Source organism: Styela clava, chromosome 9, assembly GCF_964204865.1.
Source record: "Styela clava chromosome 9, kaStyClav1.hap1.2, whole genome shotgun sequence".
Classification (NCBI taxonomy): Eukaryota; Metazoa; Chordata; class Ascidiacea; order Stolidobranchia; family Styelidae; genus Styela; species Styela clava.
The window spans coordinates 11,589,416-11,606,531 of NC_135258.1; the positions used below are offsets into that span (position 1 = coordinate 11,589,416).

General features: G+C 33.8%; 3 protein-coding genes across 3 annotated transcripts; 2 read left to right on the top strand and 1 right to left on the bottom strand.

Annotated features, from left to right (window-relative positions):
• The first annotated feature begins 360 nt into the window (after positions 1-360).
• LOC120339289 (retinol dehydrogenase 12-like) lies at positions 361-3,157 on the top strand. Its single transcript, XM_039407380.2, has 6 exons — positions 361-609; positions 735-867; positions 1,490-1,599; positions 1,770-1,941; positions 2,324-2,534; positions 2,926-3,157. Exons 1-6 carry the CDS (start codon positions 427-429, stop codon positions 3,059-3,061), a joined length of 945 nt encoding a protein of 314 aa, XP_039263314.2. The 5' UTR covers positions 361-426; the 3' UTR covers positions 3,062-3,157.
• A 425-nt stretch (positions 3,158-3,582) lies between these two features.
• Positions 3,583-13,212, bottom strand: LOC120339522 (NCK-interacting protein with SH3 domain-like). Its single transcript, XM_039407666.2, has 12 exons — positions 12,711-13,212; positions 12,389-12,495; positions 11,866-11,996; positions 11,291-11,501; positions 10,443-10,539; positions 9,677-9,817; positions 9,228-9,453; positions 8,445-8,525; positions 7,885-8,016; positions 6,565-6,657; positions 5,422-5,609; positions 3,583-4,738 (listed from the first exon to the last, which is right to left on the bottom strand). The coding sequence occupies exons 1-12, from the start codon at positions 12,876-12,878 to the stop codon at positions 4,517-4,519; spliced, it is 1,797 nt and encodes a 598-aa protein (XP_039263600.2). The 5' UTR covers positions 12,879-13,212; the 3' UTR covers positions 3,583-4,516.
• Positions 13,213-13,347: 135 nt separating this feature from the next.
• LOC120339722 (solute carrier family 35 member E3-like) lies at positions 13,348-16,871 on the top strand. Its single transcript, XM_039407908.2, has 5 exons — positions 13,348-14,321; positions 14,522-14,632; positions 14,830-14,983; positions 15,416-15,619; positions 16,035-16,871. The coding sequence occupies exons 1-5, from the start codon at positions 13,917-13,919 to the stop codon at positions 16,112-16,114; spliced, it is 954 nt and encodes a 317-aa protein (XP_039263842.2). The 5' UTR covers positions 13,348-13,916; the 3' UTR covers positions 16,115-16,871.
• The last annotated feature ends 245 nt before the right edge of the window (positions 16,872-17,116 follow it).

The following is a 17,116-nucleotide window of genomic DNA, read 5'->3' on the forward strand; positions in this document are numbered from 1 at the left end:
TTTAACCACTGAATATTTCAAAGCAATTGGTCCAGTATTTGAAGAGAGAAGCGATTTTTTAAAAACGTGTCAAAGAACAAGAACAACAACAACAACAACAACAACATAATATTGAAACGATCGTTATGGCCCTAAACGTGTCCAATAACAACAAAATATTGAAACGATCGTTATGGCCCCTAAACGTGTCCAATAAACGTGCCCAATAAACGTGTCCAATAAATACAAAACGTTGTAGTTGCTCTAAAAGGCCCCTCCTACGAAAAAAAATTATCAAACAACATATGAAAGATAAAGCATAGTTCGGTGTTTGAATTAACAATTATCATTTTTGTCTTTGAATTTATTCCTTTTAGAATCGAACACACATTTAGAATTATATTTACTGTAAGTAGGCCATTATATATATAATTTAAAAAATACAGAATGGTTCGTTCAGCAGTTCGAGGATGGGTAAAAAGTGCTGTAAAGCTTACTAACAAAACTGTTCTAATAACTGGGGCAAATTCGGGACTTGGATACGAAACTGCTCTCGATCTGGCCAAACGGGAGGCGCGAATTATTATAGCATGCAGAGATGCGAATAAGGCAAATGCTGCAAAGTCTGAGGTGAGTTAAATATGAATTACTTAAAATTAAATACGAATTTACGGTTATACGATGAAAGGCTATTTAAAAATTATGCCTGGATAATAAACTTTTGTAACGCTGGCCTATTCCGCATGTATATTTAGATTGAAATCGCAACGGGGTCACAGAAGATTATCACCAAGAGTCTTGATCTTGCTTCTTTTGACTCAATTCGAACATTTGCGAAAGATATAAATCAAACCGAGACTAGATTAGACATCTTGGTAAACAATGCGGGTGAGTGATATTGAAACGAGTATTTCCAATTTCTTTTCGTGTATTGTTCTTTCGCTTCTATCTTTTCTACATTCTCCACGCTTTCACCTTCTTTTTTCTCCTTCTTATCATCAATTCGCTATATCGTCACGCTAATAACCGAATTGCGTAAGTCATTTTTAGCAGTTTTGAGAAAAACGTAAATGCAATGCACCCAATATAAAAGCCAACCAATGTGAATTGGACTCGGACAGTGAATATCACAAGTGCACGTCTTCCTATACTGTAGTATAGATTCAAATTAATACGCGCTAAGCTAGAATCCGCGATGCAAAAACTCGAAAATATTTCGCAGAGATTATTTTGCCTTTGTGACGTCACAATAGTCCCGCGGTAATATTGATAATTCATTATGACGAAACAATTGCGCAAATGTGCATGTCATACTAAATCTCCATTTTTATGGGTTTCGGAATTCTTAAAATAAAATCTGAGTTAACCGACAGGTGCGCAGCATTACATAAATACCTATTTTATAAAAAAAAAACTCAAAATCGCCAAAAATGACTTACGCAATTCGGTTATTAGCGTGACGATATATTTCTTCCACTAATTATTTATTTGATTTCAAATATTTTGCTAGGAGTGATGAAACTCCCCCAAGGGATGACATCTGATGGATTTGAAATGCACTTTGGAGTTAATCATCTCGGACCATTTCTTCTGACAAATTTATTATTAGATTTAATAACGGTGAGTTAGTTTTATTAATTTTGTGAGGCTAAGGTGCTTACGTGCTTTTGTTGTAAGAAATAAGCACAAATATTTAGAAAAACATCAGATCCGAGTACGATAAGATAATACGATGACGCACATAGTAGGTGGATATTTAATTTCTTGCTTTTTTACTGTTTCTGCGACAGAAAAACGGGAATGGCAGAATCGTAAATCTGTCTTCAATAGCACACTTGCTTGGAGTTTTGCATTGGAATGACTTAAATTGGAGAAACAAAGAATATTCACCCATGGGAGCATACAATGCAAGCAAACTGATGAACGTTTTATTTACAAAGGAACTCAGTCGGCGAGTGCAAGGTGTATATGATATTGCTTAACTTAAACATACGCATGGTATTATATTTGAGTCGAAACAACAATGTTTTTGCGTTCAGTGGAAAGTCTTAATTGCTTCTACATAAAATAAAAATGAAATATTTTATTATCTGAACATCTGTTCGTGTACGATTATAAGCAGTTGTTGTTTTAGTAATCTAGGACGGTTTGATAAAAAATTGTGTTCTCTATAGTCTATATGTTCCAAGTGACCTGGTCACTCTGTGCCTTTCTTCGAAAACTTTAACACAAAAAAGAAATTTGAATAAGATAATTTATTGAATAAAGCCCATAACTGCATGTTTCGATTAGCCTTGGCGAAGCCAATGCATCATAGAATGAACTTATTACGCTCGAACTTCAGGTACTGGCGTCACTGTTAACGCCGTTCACCCCGGTGTCGTGCGGACAAATCTTAATAGGACAGGTGGACAAGACAAGAGTGTGTATGGAAGATTGACAGATTTTGTATTTAATCAACAACTATTCACCAGAGATCAAAAACACGGAGCCCAAACGTCAATTTATTGTGCCATAGCTCCAGAACTAGACGGGATAACAGGAAAGTATTTCAGGTAAAAAGTATAAAACAAATAGTCTTGTATGTATTTATATAAAAAATGCAAACTTGCTACACTGTACTATTGTACGTGTTTGACGTAATCTGAATATAATTATTTTTTATCAAGCCATAAAGTATGATGGGAAGTACCGCCAAATAATTTATTAAATAGCCATACCCCTAAAAAGGAATTTGTTTTCATTGCTGCATCTCACAAAGCAAACATTTTTATGAGCTAGCAAGAAGACTGTTGGACACCTTACCGCCGTGGGGTGTTCACGTAGTCGCTATTCCATGCATCTGAAACAAATAGCTATCACGACAATTGGCCGAGAGATCTCGATTAGCCATATGATCGAGTCGACTTATCTTCCACAATATAAATATGAAAATTCTAATTTTAGCGACTGTCGGAGGATGTTTACAAAATGGCCAACAACCGGGAAGAAAAATTGCGAAAGATTATGGGAATTAAGTGAAGAATTGACTGAACTGAAAACGAAGCAAACATCAAATACAAGAACTGCGACAAACTCATAACTTGTTATTTTCAAAGCTGTTTAGATCAATTAATTTTAATCAATACGATTTATACTATTCTTGAACAAGTAAGCTTGCGCTGAAACCAGCGACATTGGTCGCTTATATAATTCAACCCTCTTATGGAATTCCCTGGTAATGAAATCTTAGACTTATTATGTCGTGGAATGACTCTATTTCGCGCATATGAAAACAGATATCTTTGCGTTCATGTAGCCTTGCAAGAGAAGATCGATTACTCCAAGCGAATCCTATGAAGAATAAATATCACCACTCACATGTGTAGATCTTAGGCCATGAGTTGTGACGCCGTTGCTATGGCACCTCTGATTACACCGCATCAGTTAGAATCTTGTGTGTGACAATTGAATTGCTGGCTAACGCTATCTCCGTCATACAAGCCCACGAATATTAACATTAACTTGTTGCCCATAGGTCGTTCATGTTCATTAGATTAAGCCATGTAACCTAGGACTTCTTAACCTCTCTTGCAATTGTTAGTAATGCATATTAAACCCATGTAACAACAATATTTAGTAGGTTTAATTCAGGTAAGGAATGATTATAATTGAACAAAAACAATATAATTTGAATTATATAAATGTATAAGTATAAACGATAATTTAAAAATGGTTCAAAAAAAGAGTAAGTCAGGTACCAGATAGAAAGATAACTCCACCAGCAGTACTGGGAGAGCAATGCTTGATGATTGATTGAGACAAGGAAAATATGAGAGCCAGAAGTATATGTATCAATATGGAGGTAACTAATTTTGTTTGCCTATTTTACATCAAGTTGTGTAAAGGGACTGAAACCTATGGGCAGGAGGATATTCACTTGGCTAACACAGACAGTTCCTGAACTCGTATTAGAACTAAAATAAGGATAATCGGAATAAAATTATGACCTGACCCTAACCTGGTACACACACTACGGGAGTACCCAATATTCTGGTATATGAAACTATTAAACTGGTCACAGATCGTGCTTAACCAAAATCTCGGAACTTAGAAGACAAAATAGCTTTGAACATAATTTCTAGGAATATTGATGTAATATATATATATATATCTATTTAAAAATTGCTACAAAACCGCTGCATATTCTGTAAATAAATTTTTATCACAATTACAATTAAAAAAACTGCATCATAAATTCTGAACATCCAATTGTTGCCTGTAAAAAGGTTTTAATGTTTAAAATGTGTCAGGTGTTAAAATGGTGCTCCAGAAGTACGTGTACCAATATAGAGGTAACTAAGTTTGTTCGCCTACTTTACATCAAGTTGTGTAAAGAGACTGAAGCCTATGGGCAGGGGGTTTATTCACTTGGCGAACACAGACAGTCCCCGAACTAAAATAAGGAAAATCGGAATAAAATTATGGCTTAACCCTAACCTGGTACACATACTACAAAAGTACCGTTAAAATATCTCGAACAACTCTCAAAATCATTTCAAAGTATGTTTGATGAGAATAAATGTCCATAATTAGACAATATCTCATCAATGATATGTTTATCAAATTCCAGAGCTTGTCTTTCTTCTAAACTCTCAGGTTGTTCTTCGTCTTTAATTCGATGTAAACTTGAACCAATATCAACAGATCTATGTCTAGATTCTGAATAGTTTGAGTTTGATAGAATTCCAAGAAGTAGATCAAGGTATTCTTTTCTCAGCTGAACAAAATAAAAAGAACAAAATTGATTCGAGAATATATTCAAAAATATGTAATGAGATATACAAATTCTGAACACAAAATCACAGAAGTTGTGATAGTGGTTAAACGCAGGACTTAATTACATTGGTATCACAGTTTAAAAATCTCGGGTCCAATCCCATAATCACCAGCGCACCCTGGGTGCAATAAATTGGGTCAGGAATGTCGAACTTGAAAGACTGGCTGCTAGTACAAAGCCTTGTTTAAAGTGAAAGGCATAAAAACGTTGAATACAAAAATAAGAACAAATTGGAAGATATTTCAAATAAGTGCCAGTATCATCGCAATGATTTAGTTTAATCATGAAAGATGTCATTAAAAAGGCTAGTAATTGGAAAATATAGTCATCAGTGTCACAAGCTTTCTATGGCATGAAATCATAATTAGCTGAAAGGGTTATTTTGAGAAAATTGGAAAGCGTATTGTTTTTTAAACTTCCGTAACTTTTTATTGGAATACTTTGGTGAATATCGATTCAAACTATGATAAGATATTAGCTGAAAGTGCACTCTTTTTTTCGAAATTTAAACAATTCCTTTTACTTGGAACCCTTTAGTGCCATTAATGTATTAGAGTACACGATTATGAAATATTAATAATATCGAAACCAATTTTCTTTACACTTATTTTCAATATACATACCTTGCTACCGCTAGAAAGATCTGCAAGATTTCTTGTGATAATATCCAGTAAAACATTCATATCATTAGTGTATAGAAAAGTGGCAGAATCTCTTTGTGAAAATATATCTTGTAAAAATTTTAACACTGATGGTGGAGGACGTTCAGTTTCATTGTTTTCCCAATGTTCTTCAAGTAGCACAGGATCATCTTAATACCAAAAACGAACAAAGAGCTACCGAATTATCATTCATATTAATGCTTGAACTTTTAACGAGGAATGAATTTGGCAATTTATGAAATAATGATATACATTGGAAATGATGACATATAATGAATTGTACTTGAGGTAACATACTTTATAACTTCACTATACGAGACTTGCTTTTTCTGACAATATGTTGACACAATTTGTCAGTTGTCACACACATTTTTTGTTATACTACACAAGAACAAATCTAGTTGGGAATAGCTGGGTATAATATCCAAAACAGAACTTTCCACCAAAGCCTTACATTAACCAAGCTAGTTCTGTATTCTATAATGCAGTGGTTCCCAAAGTTGATTGACTGCGGGCCAAAATTAGGAGCGAAATGATATTTCCGGGCCTGGAGAGTGGGGTGCCCGCTAGAGCCTAGAGGGCGTTAACATTAGCGGTACGTATAGTAAGATACCGGTATAATAGAATCGTTATGAATATACACGTGTGTAAACTGTGATAATGACACAACGACTGGCGGCATTCAGAACACAAAAAGAAAAAAACATGAAGTGTTAAACTGTTTACTCAAGTTTGACAGGCCATGTTAAATCTTTACGTTGGCCTTGATTGGCCCGCGGGCCACATTTTGGGAACCACTGCTATAATGAAATCAATCTATAATACCAATTAGCTAGTATTTTAATCAATCCACATTGATTAATTGACCAAAGTGAAGATTGGACTTTGAACTTTTAAAAAACTACTCCATAATTAGGTATTCTAATTAATAAATTGATTAATATTAACAATCTAATTTACTTATTAGTTAAATGTAATTAGGATATAGATTTAGTTATCTTAATTTAGAAATGAGGAATTAAACTAAATTAATAGCAGACAGTTACCTAGTCTGCATACAAGCATTCAGCTTGAAAACAAAAAACAGATAAGAATGGGCTATACCTCCTCTATTGACTAATATCATAATCTTTTCGCTCAATGTTGTACATGTTCCCCTGCTTATGATTGACTTCATAACAATATTTTCGGATGGTACTAAATAAAATATAAATGATAAATATTTGTCAAATATAGAAATTAATGATTTTATTATGCACTCGATCAAACTAATTCTATGTAATCACTATACGAGGTGTGGCTAAAAAGAAACGAGACTGACGTCACAGATTGCGCAACACGATTAACCATTGGTAATCAACACTTTTACAGTGTGGTGTAATATGTGTTCTTTGTTCAACAGCTTTTTTGACACAATATCGCAATTATTTTTGCTCTTTAGGAGTCGTAGGTGAATGTGATTAATTGCTTGTTGAAAAAAAAATTGCCGTGCGAGATCTGATTGAGTTTTTTGGCGATAGGGGGTTCAATTGCAGAATGACGATTGGGCAAAGAGTTAACATTAAATTTTGTGTCAAACTTGGAAAAATGCATGTCAACTGGGCAACATTTAATCGTTGAGCTTTCTGCTCCTCAGTCAACAGCCTTGGCACCATTTTGGCACTCACCTTTCACAAGCCAAAAGTGTCAACCAAACTGGTGCGAACCGTTTTTTTTTGTCTTTTCCAACTTCGCAATGACGCGAATTGTTGAGCGACGGTCGCTGCGAATCAACTGCCTTTCACAACTGAACTCACAACTGATACCTTTTCGATGTTGGTATCAGTTGTGGAAGTGCAAGGCCTTCCTGACTTCGAATCATCCTCCACATCCTCCCTGCATCCCACAAATCGCTTGTGCCATTCAAAAACTCTTGTTCTGGACATGGAAGAATCTCCATAAACATCACACAATTTCTTCAAAGTCGCAGTCGCCGTTTTTCCAAGTTTGACACAAAATTTAATGTTAATTCATTGCTCAATCGTCATTCTGCAATTGAACCCCCTATCGCCAAAAAACTCAATCAGATCTCGCACGGCAATTTTTTTTTCAACAAGCAATTAATCACATTCACCTATGGCTCCTAAAGAGCAAAAATAATTGCGATATTGTGTCAAAAAAGCTGTTGAACAAAGAACACATATTACACCACACTGTAAAAGTGTTGATTACCAATGGTTAATCGTGTTGCGCAATCTGTGACGTCAGTCTCGTTTCTTTTTAGCCACACCTCGTATACAGTGGTTGGTTTCATAGATGTTCATGAAAATGTGAATATACCATCATTGTAATTTTAAAAGCTTGAATTAAAACACATTATGCTACTCTGAGAATGGGTTGTTCTGTATCATTATATAGAATTTCGAAATAACTAAAATCTCATACCTATAAAGTGCAAATTGAATGATAAAATAATATTGATAAACATTTCAACAACTTGTTCATCTTGTTCAACATCATCGATGTCATCTTCAATATAATTGAGTAAGAAGCCAATAAACGCTTGATTGAGTCTACCTGAAATGTATTACAACAATTTAGTCATGCGATTGCAATTTTATCGCCCTTTAATTTACTTGTGACAAACTCAATTTGGTTTGAGGCAACTTGAATAAAATGACATATATGAATATGTTTTATTACAATGTTTACAGTTTATTTCGTCAAGCCTTGTAAATTATCAAATGAATCAGAATTATTGCAACGCATACACCTCCATATATGATATCACTTTTCATATCAATCTATATTAGAGCAAGAGAGTGGCTTATCATGTGAAAAAATACTGACAGAATGGTGATGTTTAGCTCAAAATACCGATATCTAGGAGGATTTGTCTACTGAAGTTAAAGATTTGTATGATACAGAGTAAACCCTGGATGTCCACCATATTCAGAAGACCAGCATTATAAGCAACTGTAATATTATAATCACGAGGTTCTTACCATAATGACCAAATGGTATTGCTTCTGCAGTAGAAAATAGCATACTCATGACCAGTGATGAATAACAAGTTTTTTGCGTATCTGAAAATATGATAAATGGTTAGTGTAAGAACAAGGAAGTGCGGAAAACTAATATTTAAATCAAATTAATACAATTTATATAAACAAGAGGTATCAAACAAATAGACAATAAAGTTACTTTTACTCTTTTTCACTACAATTATAACTAAAAAATATACTTTCATAACAATTCATCCATTTTATTTTTTGGTAAAAAAAAAGACTTTCTGAAGCCCAAACTTCGAAGACATACATACTTTGGGGGTTACTAAGGGGCCCACTTCATAAATTACCGCCTTAGGCCCCACATTCTTACATATTGTTTTGATATTTTGAATAATGGGAGAACTACTATACTTCAGTATTAGACCAAAGCATTGTATGAAGGGTAGATGATTTGTAAAAAAAAAGCAGATGATAGATAAAATATTCATGAAAAACTAAAAAATCTGAAATTTAAACTGTGAAATCAAACATTTTCAAGGGGTATTTATTTGGTGATGTCAGATTAATGTATCCTACAAATAACCTTAAATCGTTGTTATTTAATGGATTTGCTGGCTTTAATCTCCATTTCCTAATTATGTTAAAATAATGAGTAGCCTCAGATTGTTAGAATCATGATACGAAATTCCCATAATTGATCACTGAAAGAACATACCGTAATTGGTAGTATTCAAAATTTAATTTGATACTTTGTTTTTTATATGCACAACTACCTACCTTGTGTGTGATTCGTAATATCCATTGCAATCTCCAATGGCAATACTGTCGCTAGGAGCACCGACACAAGATTCCTGGACAATGAACAGATGACTCCGAATATTTGAAGAACAACTAATCGAAGAGAGACTCTAGTTTCCATCTGATGATAATCGACCAATGTGTGAAGTGCTACATGTTGATCATGCGACAGCAATTTAATGCTAGATTTTTTATCCAGTGATGTCTGCAATTGCATATCAGGGGTCAGATACTGACAAACTAATTTCAGTAGAAGAAAAAAAATATTTAGCACGGCAGAAATCATGTTTAATTATCATTATAGACTGAAGTACATAATATCAAACAAAAAATTTTTCTGGAAATCATATTGTTAAAATTGTTTTTCTCAATTTTGCTTTTGCCCAAACAGAAACTAGGAAAATTACACATAACATTCTTATACTCACAAGTTCAGAGAGAATTTCATTTAATATTCCCATAATTTTATCTTCGTCATTTCCAATTGCCCAATTTCTTTGTTGCGCGTCATCTTTTATTTCTTGTAGATTTGCCAATGCAAGGCCAAGTTTATCACATTCTTCATCAACCTAAAAAAATTGAGATATTTTAAAACTGAAATATATTTATTAAAATGATGGAAAACTGATTAAGCCTCTTGAGTTGAAAGCAAGTCTGTAATTCTATTCGATTGAGATAGGAAAGTAAAACTATATTATCATGGACTTCCTAACGTGTCCTGAAAAATTCGCCGCAGGAAATTTCGGCATAGTAAACAAGTATTTGTGATAGCATAAAAAATCGCTGCAAGAGCATTTTGCTGTAAAACAAGTATTTGTGATAAAAACAGTTGGTAAGTTTATAGGGTTAGGGTATGCTCCTAAATAACGAATCTTTTTTAAATAAAAAGATACTTCAAAAACTGGCCTGGAGAGTGGGGCACCCGCTAGAGGGCGATAAACATTAGCGCAGACAAACAGGCCCGCAACTGTTTTTATCACAAGTACTTATTTTACAGCAAAATGCTCATGCTACAATTTTGCTTGTGGCGAAATTTTCTGCAGGGAGATTTCCTACAGCGAAATTTTTTGCGGCGAATTTTCCTAGAACCACTTCCTATAATATTCCATTTATATGCTCCACACCACAGTCTGTAAAAAAAAATTCCCCAAACTGAGTTGATAATTGACAATGATAAGAACATACAATACACACATTTTCCTTAGGTATAGTTTCCATAATTTCATCTAATGTAGATCCCAAACTAGGAATACCGGATTTCATTGCGAGTAATACAGCACTTAACGCAGCCCTGCATAAAAATATATAAAACAGGTAAAATTAGTAAATTGCACAATAGCAGACTACCCTATGGTTTATAGGCTTGAACTATATGCAAAACAGTACTATATCAAACTCATGAATACATCACATGCTCATAATGCTGATCATTTTGAGTAATCCAAGTAGGGATGGTAGGGATTATATACCATTAGGTATCACATGACTTTAGTATTATGCAAAACTAATCAGGTTTAAGCAGACCATACCCTCTTTTGCTCAAGTTATTAAAATCGGTTCTTCATTCTGATAGCAGTGATGCTAGGAGAAATAATCTTATGAGAGAAAGTAGGTATGCTGTATCCTGTATGGCCAGCTGTCAAGATAGAATTGTCTGGAACTTGATATAAGTTCAAACAAAACAAGCCTGGACAGGATAAAAGAAAATGTACAATTCAACCTCAGATTCTTGTAAAGGTTCACTCAAAGCAACAAAATCAGTATACATCCAAAGAATAGCAAAAATGTAATTTGACATACATAAACTAACTGCAAAAGAGAGAACCTTCAATGAAAATAATAGAAGCAGGAAGTATTCAAGAATATCAGCTAGATAATTACTTACTAGAGTATTGTTCAAGGAATTTGGAATATCTGAACATGGCAATGCACTGTAGGAAAAAGATTCTAGCATGTAGATTTACATAATATAAATGCATGCTTTGTAGGTAAATAAATGTTATGTCTGAATAGCGATAGCTCCCAAAGCAAACTCTTCTCACCTACTTTTGCTTTCATTTGTGTTTAAGGTTGTTTTCAAAATTCCCAGAAGTTCTGAACCTAATTCTTGAGGAACATCATGTCTTGAAGGTGCAGGTGAAAAACTTTCCTTTTCCATTACTTCAGGTTTTGTTAGACTGGTGTTTCTTTGTGGGACAGCAGGAGGCAAACTTGACAATGCATTCGGACTGGCAGTGGAATAAGTGGATTCAGCTGATGAAAATGCAAAATATAAAAAAATGTTTCAATATTTTGGAAATCCTAAATAGGCCATGCTTTATTTCTAACTACTTAAAGAGCAGATTCCCTTTGATCAATTTGAATAGGCACCAACACATGGAATGACTTTTTCGATATGCATCTTGGCATTGAACATAGCGTGATTCTATTTATTGCTGCTGAGAGAGAAATTTAAGTTCAGTTTACATGACAACTCGACACAGAAAAATATATACACAATAAAATATAAGTTAGTTCAACCTGGAAAAATCATTAAAAATGCATTTAGATCGAACCAATTGAAAAACTACCCAAAAAGGCTCCAAAAATTTAAAAATACGAGTAGAAAGTAACTCACAGACTGATGGCTCAGGAGAAACTTTCACTTCATGTTCATGTGGAGGGGGTGGTGGCGGAGCTCGTCGTTTTGTTGATGATGATCTTGACTTTATGTTAGCAATCAAACTTTCCTTGTGGGCTATTAATTTTCTGAAAAATTAACATAGTGTTTATATATATTAGCATAGAGTAAAAATTAACCAAAAAATCAAGGTAATAAATAGAAAAGTATATCACAGGTGGATATTCATATGAAAGAAAAGTATTAATCAATTGCCAGATTCTGCATGCCACTTATCAAATAACAATACTGCCCCAAACATGAAGCTCTCAGAGTAGCATTGATGCCTCGAAACTCTTTTCACATCTAGTTTAGAACTCAGAAGCTCGCCGTTCCTTTTAGAAAAGAATTAGCCTCTTGAACAGATTGCTCTCTCAATTTTTGCATTTCAATTTTTGGACTCCATGATGTATTCAGAGTAAAAATCTTCAGATTCATGAGAAAACTATCAAATTCATGAGAAAAATAAAAATTAATATACTTGAGCAAAGCTTGCTGTTGTGGCTTGAGCATACCAGCAGGAGCTGAAGCGATGAGTTCTTCAATGGCATTGTTAACCGATCGTAAAACGACATCTGACGAGTCATTCTTAATTGTGAAAAAAAATTCTCTTGACATAAAATTGTAAGTACTGGATATTATAAAAACAAGATTTATGCCATACAGGGATATAGATATAGTATAATTGGTAGTACTGTAGTACCTACTACTAGTAATAGGTAGCAAAAATACATGGAATGCACTTTCTTTGAAAGCATATAGACTACTATTTCTGCAGCATGGCATCTAACAAAATCATTTACCTTCTCCTTAGTAACATATGTTCGTGGTATGTAGCCAACTTTTCCCAGGCTGTTTGAAGCTAGCCACCAAGATTCATTGTTCTTCTCAAGAATGCAGAGGGTGTCACCAACTGAAAATGAAAGCAGGTGCTCTTGCTGAGCTTCATAAGGATGCGTTGCTTTATACATTTCCACGTAGCTTTTATCTATATACAGATATAACAGCTTACTATACCGTACTTTGCCAAATTCAAACAAACTGCAGATGTGGCTACGATTTGATTTCGATACTGCTGTAGGCTACCGCAAGTACAGTGCTGTATTTGTGTTTCGGCAATCACTCACTATTTTCTCTCCGAACCAAACTCTAGTTAAGCAAACAATGGCCGGCAGAGGCGCCAATGATTTTTTTCTCTGTTATTTTTATTTTTATGGTAGATTCTAGAAATCAAAGAAGGGGTACATATTTTAAACAGATCTATGTATATAAAACATCTGTAAATTTAATACTCAGAAAATGGAACCTGAAGCTCAGTACCGTACGGTTGCGATTCTACCACTAGTTGGAGTCATTGAGACACTGCCGATTAGAATAATAGCATGTCAAAGTAAAACTGGACATGCTACTGGTCGTTTGTCGCTTTACTGTTTCCGACTTTATGGCGCTAGAGGTGGAAACTTGCTAATATTAAGTTTGAACACGTTTATGTTCTAATATTTTACATGTAACGAACATCTTTTAGTGAGGAAAGTTTTTGAAGCTGAAACATGCTTCACTAACTGACTAATCGATGATTGTCTGTGCAAATTGTCAAGATAAAAAAAAATTACATATTACAGTATTATACAGTATTCATGTGGGTCAAATATAGATGTCTATAGACTGAATTATAAATGTGTAATGGTACTATGAAGAAAAGTGTTAACAATGTCAATGGGTTAATATAACACCTTGGTGTTGAAAATAATATATTTGTTTGTCGTATTATCATATGAAGCGGACTGCTAACCAGCCCAGTGTTTTATACATACAGACATGAGGCTTTTATATTAATTTTTAGATCTCAATTATAATCATTTCTGCATTAAACAGTTGAATAAGCTAGTTGCAATTATTCAAATCACTGTGTCCATGGATTGAGGAATTTACATTTTTCATACCTGCGTTGCTGCGTAGATGTTATTTCAAATTGAATAAAATCATCAAAGGATTAAAAGGCAGGAATCATGGCACCGAAGGAAACCAAACAAACTACATCCAACAGCATGATTGGATTTGGACTTACCTTAAATTTATGTTGCTCAATATGCATTGTTTTTCTAAATAAATGGGTTTACACCATGGTGCATTTCCCAAATATGACATTAACATGCATACATTTTGCAGCAACATTTCTTGGCCTGGTTGTATGTCATTCATTTAATGTATTCAATCCGAAGCACCTCCCTCTTCTTCAATTATTACCTTTATCTTTAACATTCTGTGGATTTGTTGTCTTCACTAATCTTTCACTTCAAGCAAACACAGTGGGGACTTACCAGCTTTTCAAAGTCTTAACAACTCCGGTAATTATTGCAATACAGTCGTATGCCTATCGCAAAAAATTCAGCTTCAGAATTAAATTAACTTTGGTGAGTTTTATTATGATATATTTATTTATTCTAGCATATGTTCAAAATAATTGAAAGTTCAAATTTAGATAATAAAATAAATATGAGCATAAAAAAATGTTAGTGTGTATGCATATGTATATTGATACAATGGTAAGTATTATAGAAAGTGTATTGAATAGGTGTGCAAGTTTTCAATGCTGATTTCAAATTTTTTTCAGATACCTATCATGTTCGGTGTATTTTTGAATTCATACTATGATATCAAGTTCAATATTAAAGGCACTGTTTTTGCCATTCTCGGTGTTTTTGTGACCTCTGCCTATCAAATTGTAAGTATAAAAATATAGAAATAGATGATGCACAAAAATCCATTTTTGATTTTGAAAATCGATATCGATTTCTTTATCAATAACAATTTTCCAATCTAGGAAAATATGTGATATAAGTAGCAGTTTTCAGTACCAGTATAATATATATAATACAATATTCAAGCAAGGTTTTGTTCAAAATTCCATTTGTATTGCAGTTGGTTGGTGCAAAGCAAAAAGAACTTCAAGCAAATTCAATGCAATTGTTATATTATCAAGCACCAATTTCTTCAATCATGTTACTTGTTATAATTCCATTTTTTGAACCTGTTTTTTCACCAGGCGGTATATTTGGTGAAAAGTGGACATTAGGTAAGAATTTCCTAGACAATCATATAAGTTTTGATGATGTTCATGCATGTCCATGGGCTTAATAATGATGATAAACCAAGTTATATGTGGGCTTGCATTTTCAACAATAAGTAATTTTTTTTATAAATGTACTTGATATATAACTGAGATTGGCTGATATTCTTCAAATGGTGTTACTTCTCCTTGCACTCATGACTCAATAAATCACACATTTGAGATAACTCATGAAAATATCTTGTCTCAATTAGCACAAATTATCATACATGCACTTTTAATATTTCATAGTTAAATTTGTTTTTATACAAACAAACTGAAACATATCTTTATATTGTATTGCCTAATTCACTCCTGAAATTATTTACCTGTAAAGAATTACCGTAAATATATCCGGTAAGTTGTTTGAAACTGATGCATTTAATGGTCAATCTTCAGGTGCTATGGGACTTATTGCTGGTACTGCTGGTTTTGCATTTCTTGTAAATCTTACTATTTATTGGATAATTGGAAATACATCACCTGTCACATACAATATGTTTGGTCACTTCAAGTTTTGTATCACACTTCTTGGTGGATATTTTATATTTCTTGATCCTGTACAATTCAATCAATTCATTGGTATTCTCATCACATTGGCAGGTATGTGTGTATTCATCTAGTAGGTAAAGCCATTTGTTTTAATGATTGGTATCGAATAATCTATACGAATACCCCAATGCAACTAAATTTTGACTTGAATTATTTTACAATGTTACCCGGGGAGTGTATTTCATGGAATTTAAAAACTGAGAAAAATTGTTCATCAGATAATAAATTGATAGTTACATGATACTGTAGTACAGAGTTGGCATATTTGTGCAACTAGATCATACTGTCATTTTTCTGTTAACCTGTCAAAAGCTGAATGTTTTTATGATGATGAGTGTCCGAGTGTCCAATAAAATGATATCATTGAATAAAAAGTCTTTTCCAATCCACAAATTTCGGTTTAAATGTGAAATAATATCAGTGAATGGGAAATCATATAATATTCATTATATAAACTATTTTTCAGGTATTTTCCTGTATACTCATTTCAAACTGGAAGACAATGCGGCTTTAGAAAAGCGAAAACCCTTGACCCAACCATGTTGAATCAATCTGTATTTTGTTCGTATTTATGCTATGTCTATTTTAGGAAATGTTGAATCAATGAATTTTCATATCTTTTGCAGGAAGTGGTTACAAACCCTTTTGATACATTCCTACCTTTGCCTTTTTCCATATTTGTTCCATAGCAATAACAAAATATTCACATTTCCACATATGAATCCCTTGTATCCACAACATTGTGTCTTCTCTCAGTTTGTAGGAAAGCTTTTACTACAAGTTGTTTCTATTTGAGTGGGAAGTATTATTAAGATCTGTAACACATGTTTTGAGACAAAATACTTCTTATATATTATGTGTATCTAAATCAAATGTATTTTGTAGTGGCAACTATATCGATAGTGTATTGCTATGGAGTTGCAAATGTTTATATTTTTAAGCCTTAGACCAGGGGTTCCCAAACCAGGGGTCGCGACCCCAAATTGGGTCGGAGTGATAAATAGATAGGGTCGCAACCAGGTCATGGGGTCGCTGAGGTATGGTAGAGGATGGATGTACAACTCATCTAAGATTTGACAAACCATGTTGAATTTAGCAGTTTGTACCATGGCTAAATGTAAAATAGGCCCATGGGCATCACTCTATGCATATGTTCTTGAAAATGTAGGTGTTTATTGTGACATCACTGTTGGGTTTTAGCTTATTTTACTTAATACCACCACTTGACCAAACTCAAAAGTCCAATGAAAAAAGCTCTCAAGTTTCATGAAAAATATATATATTGACCTGGGGTCGCACTGGACACTTGAAAGTTGTCTTTGGGGTCGTCCTGAGGAAATCTTAGGAACCCCTGCCTTACTTAGACTTATCCGTGTCAAATAATTTGTAAAGAAGTATATTATTCATGAAAACTTCTATAATGGGTATTGTCGTGCCGTGCCATAGCGTACTTTTCATCACTATTTTATATGCAGTATATTTTTGTAGCATCCATGTCTGTACTGCCACTGCGATATTCTTCTGGTCTGTGATTCTTAACCACTTAAC

What these genes read in the sequence shown, in the direction of transcription:
- LOC120339289 (XM_039407380.2), top strand. Translation starts at nt 427, where the DNA reads ATGGTTCGTTCAGCAGTTCGAGGATGGGTAAAAAGTGCTGTAAAGCTT. An exon ending in TATTATTAGATTTAATAACG is followed by an intron (nt 1,600 to 1,769) that starts GTGAGTTAGTTT and finishes TTTCTGCGACAG; the next exon opens with AAAAACGGGAATGGCAGAAT. An exon ending in ATAACAGGAAAGTATTTCAG is followed by an intron (nt 2,535 to 2,925) that starts GTAAAAAGTATA and finishes TTCTAATTTTAG; the next exon opens with CGACTGTCGGAGGATGTTTA.
- LOC120339522 (XM_039407666.2), bottom strand. Translation starts at nt 12,878, where the DNA reads ATGTATAAAGCAACGCATCCTTATGAAGCTCAGCAAGAGCACCTGCTT. An exon ending in CATATGTTACTAAGGAGAAG is followed by an intron (nt 12,496 to 12,710) that starts GTAAATGATTTT and finishes TTCACAATTAAG; the next exon opens with AATGACTCGTCAGATGTCGT. An exon ending in TTCTCCTGAGCCATCAGTCT is followed by an intron (nt 11,502 to 11,865) that starts GTGAGTTACTTT and finishes CATTTTCATCAG; the next exon opens with CTGAATCCACTTATTCCACT.
- LOC120339722 (XM_039407908.2), top strand. Translation starts at nt 13,917, where the DNA reads ATGGCACCGAAGGAAACCAAACAAACTACATCCAACAGCATGATTGGA. An exon ending in TGGTGAAAAGTGGACATTAG is followed by an intron (nt 14,984 to 15,415) that starts GTAAGAATTTCC and finishes GTCAATCTTCAG; the next exon opens with GTGCTATGGGACTTATTGCT. An exon ending in TATTCTCATCACATTGGCAG is followed by an intron (nt 15,620 to 16,034) that starts GTATGTGTGTAT and finishes ACTATTTTTCAG; the next exon opens with GTATTTTCCTGTATACTCAT.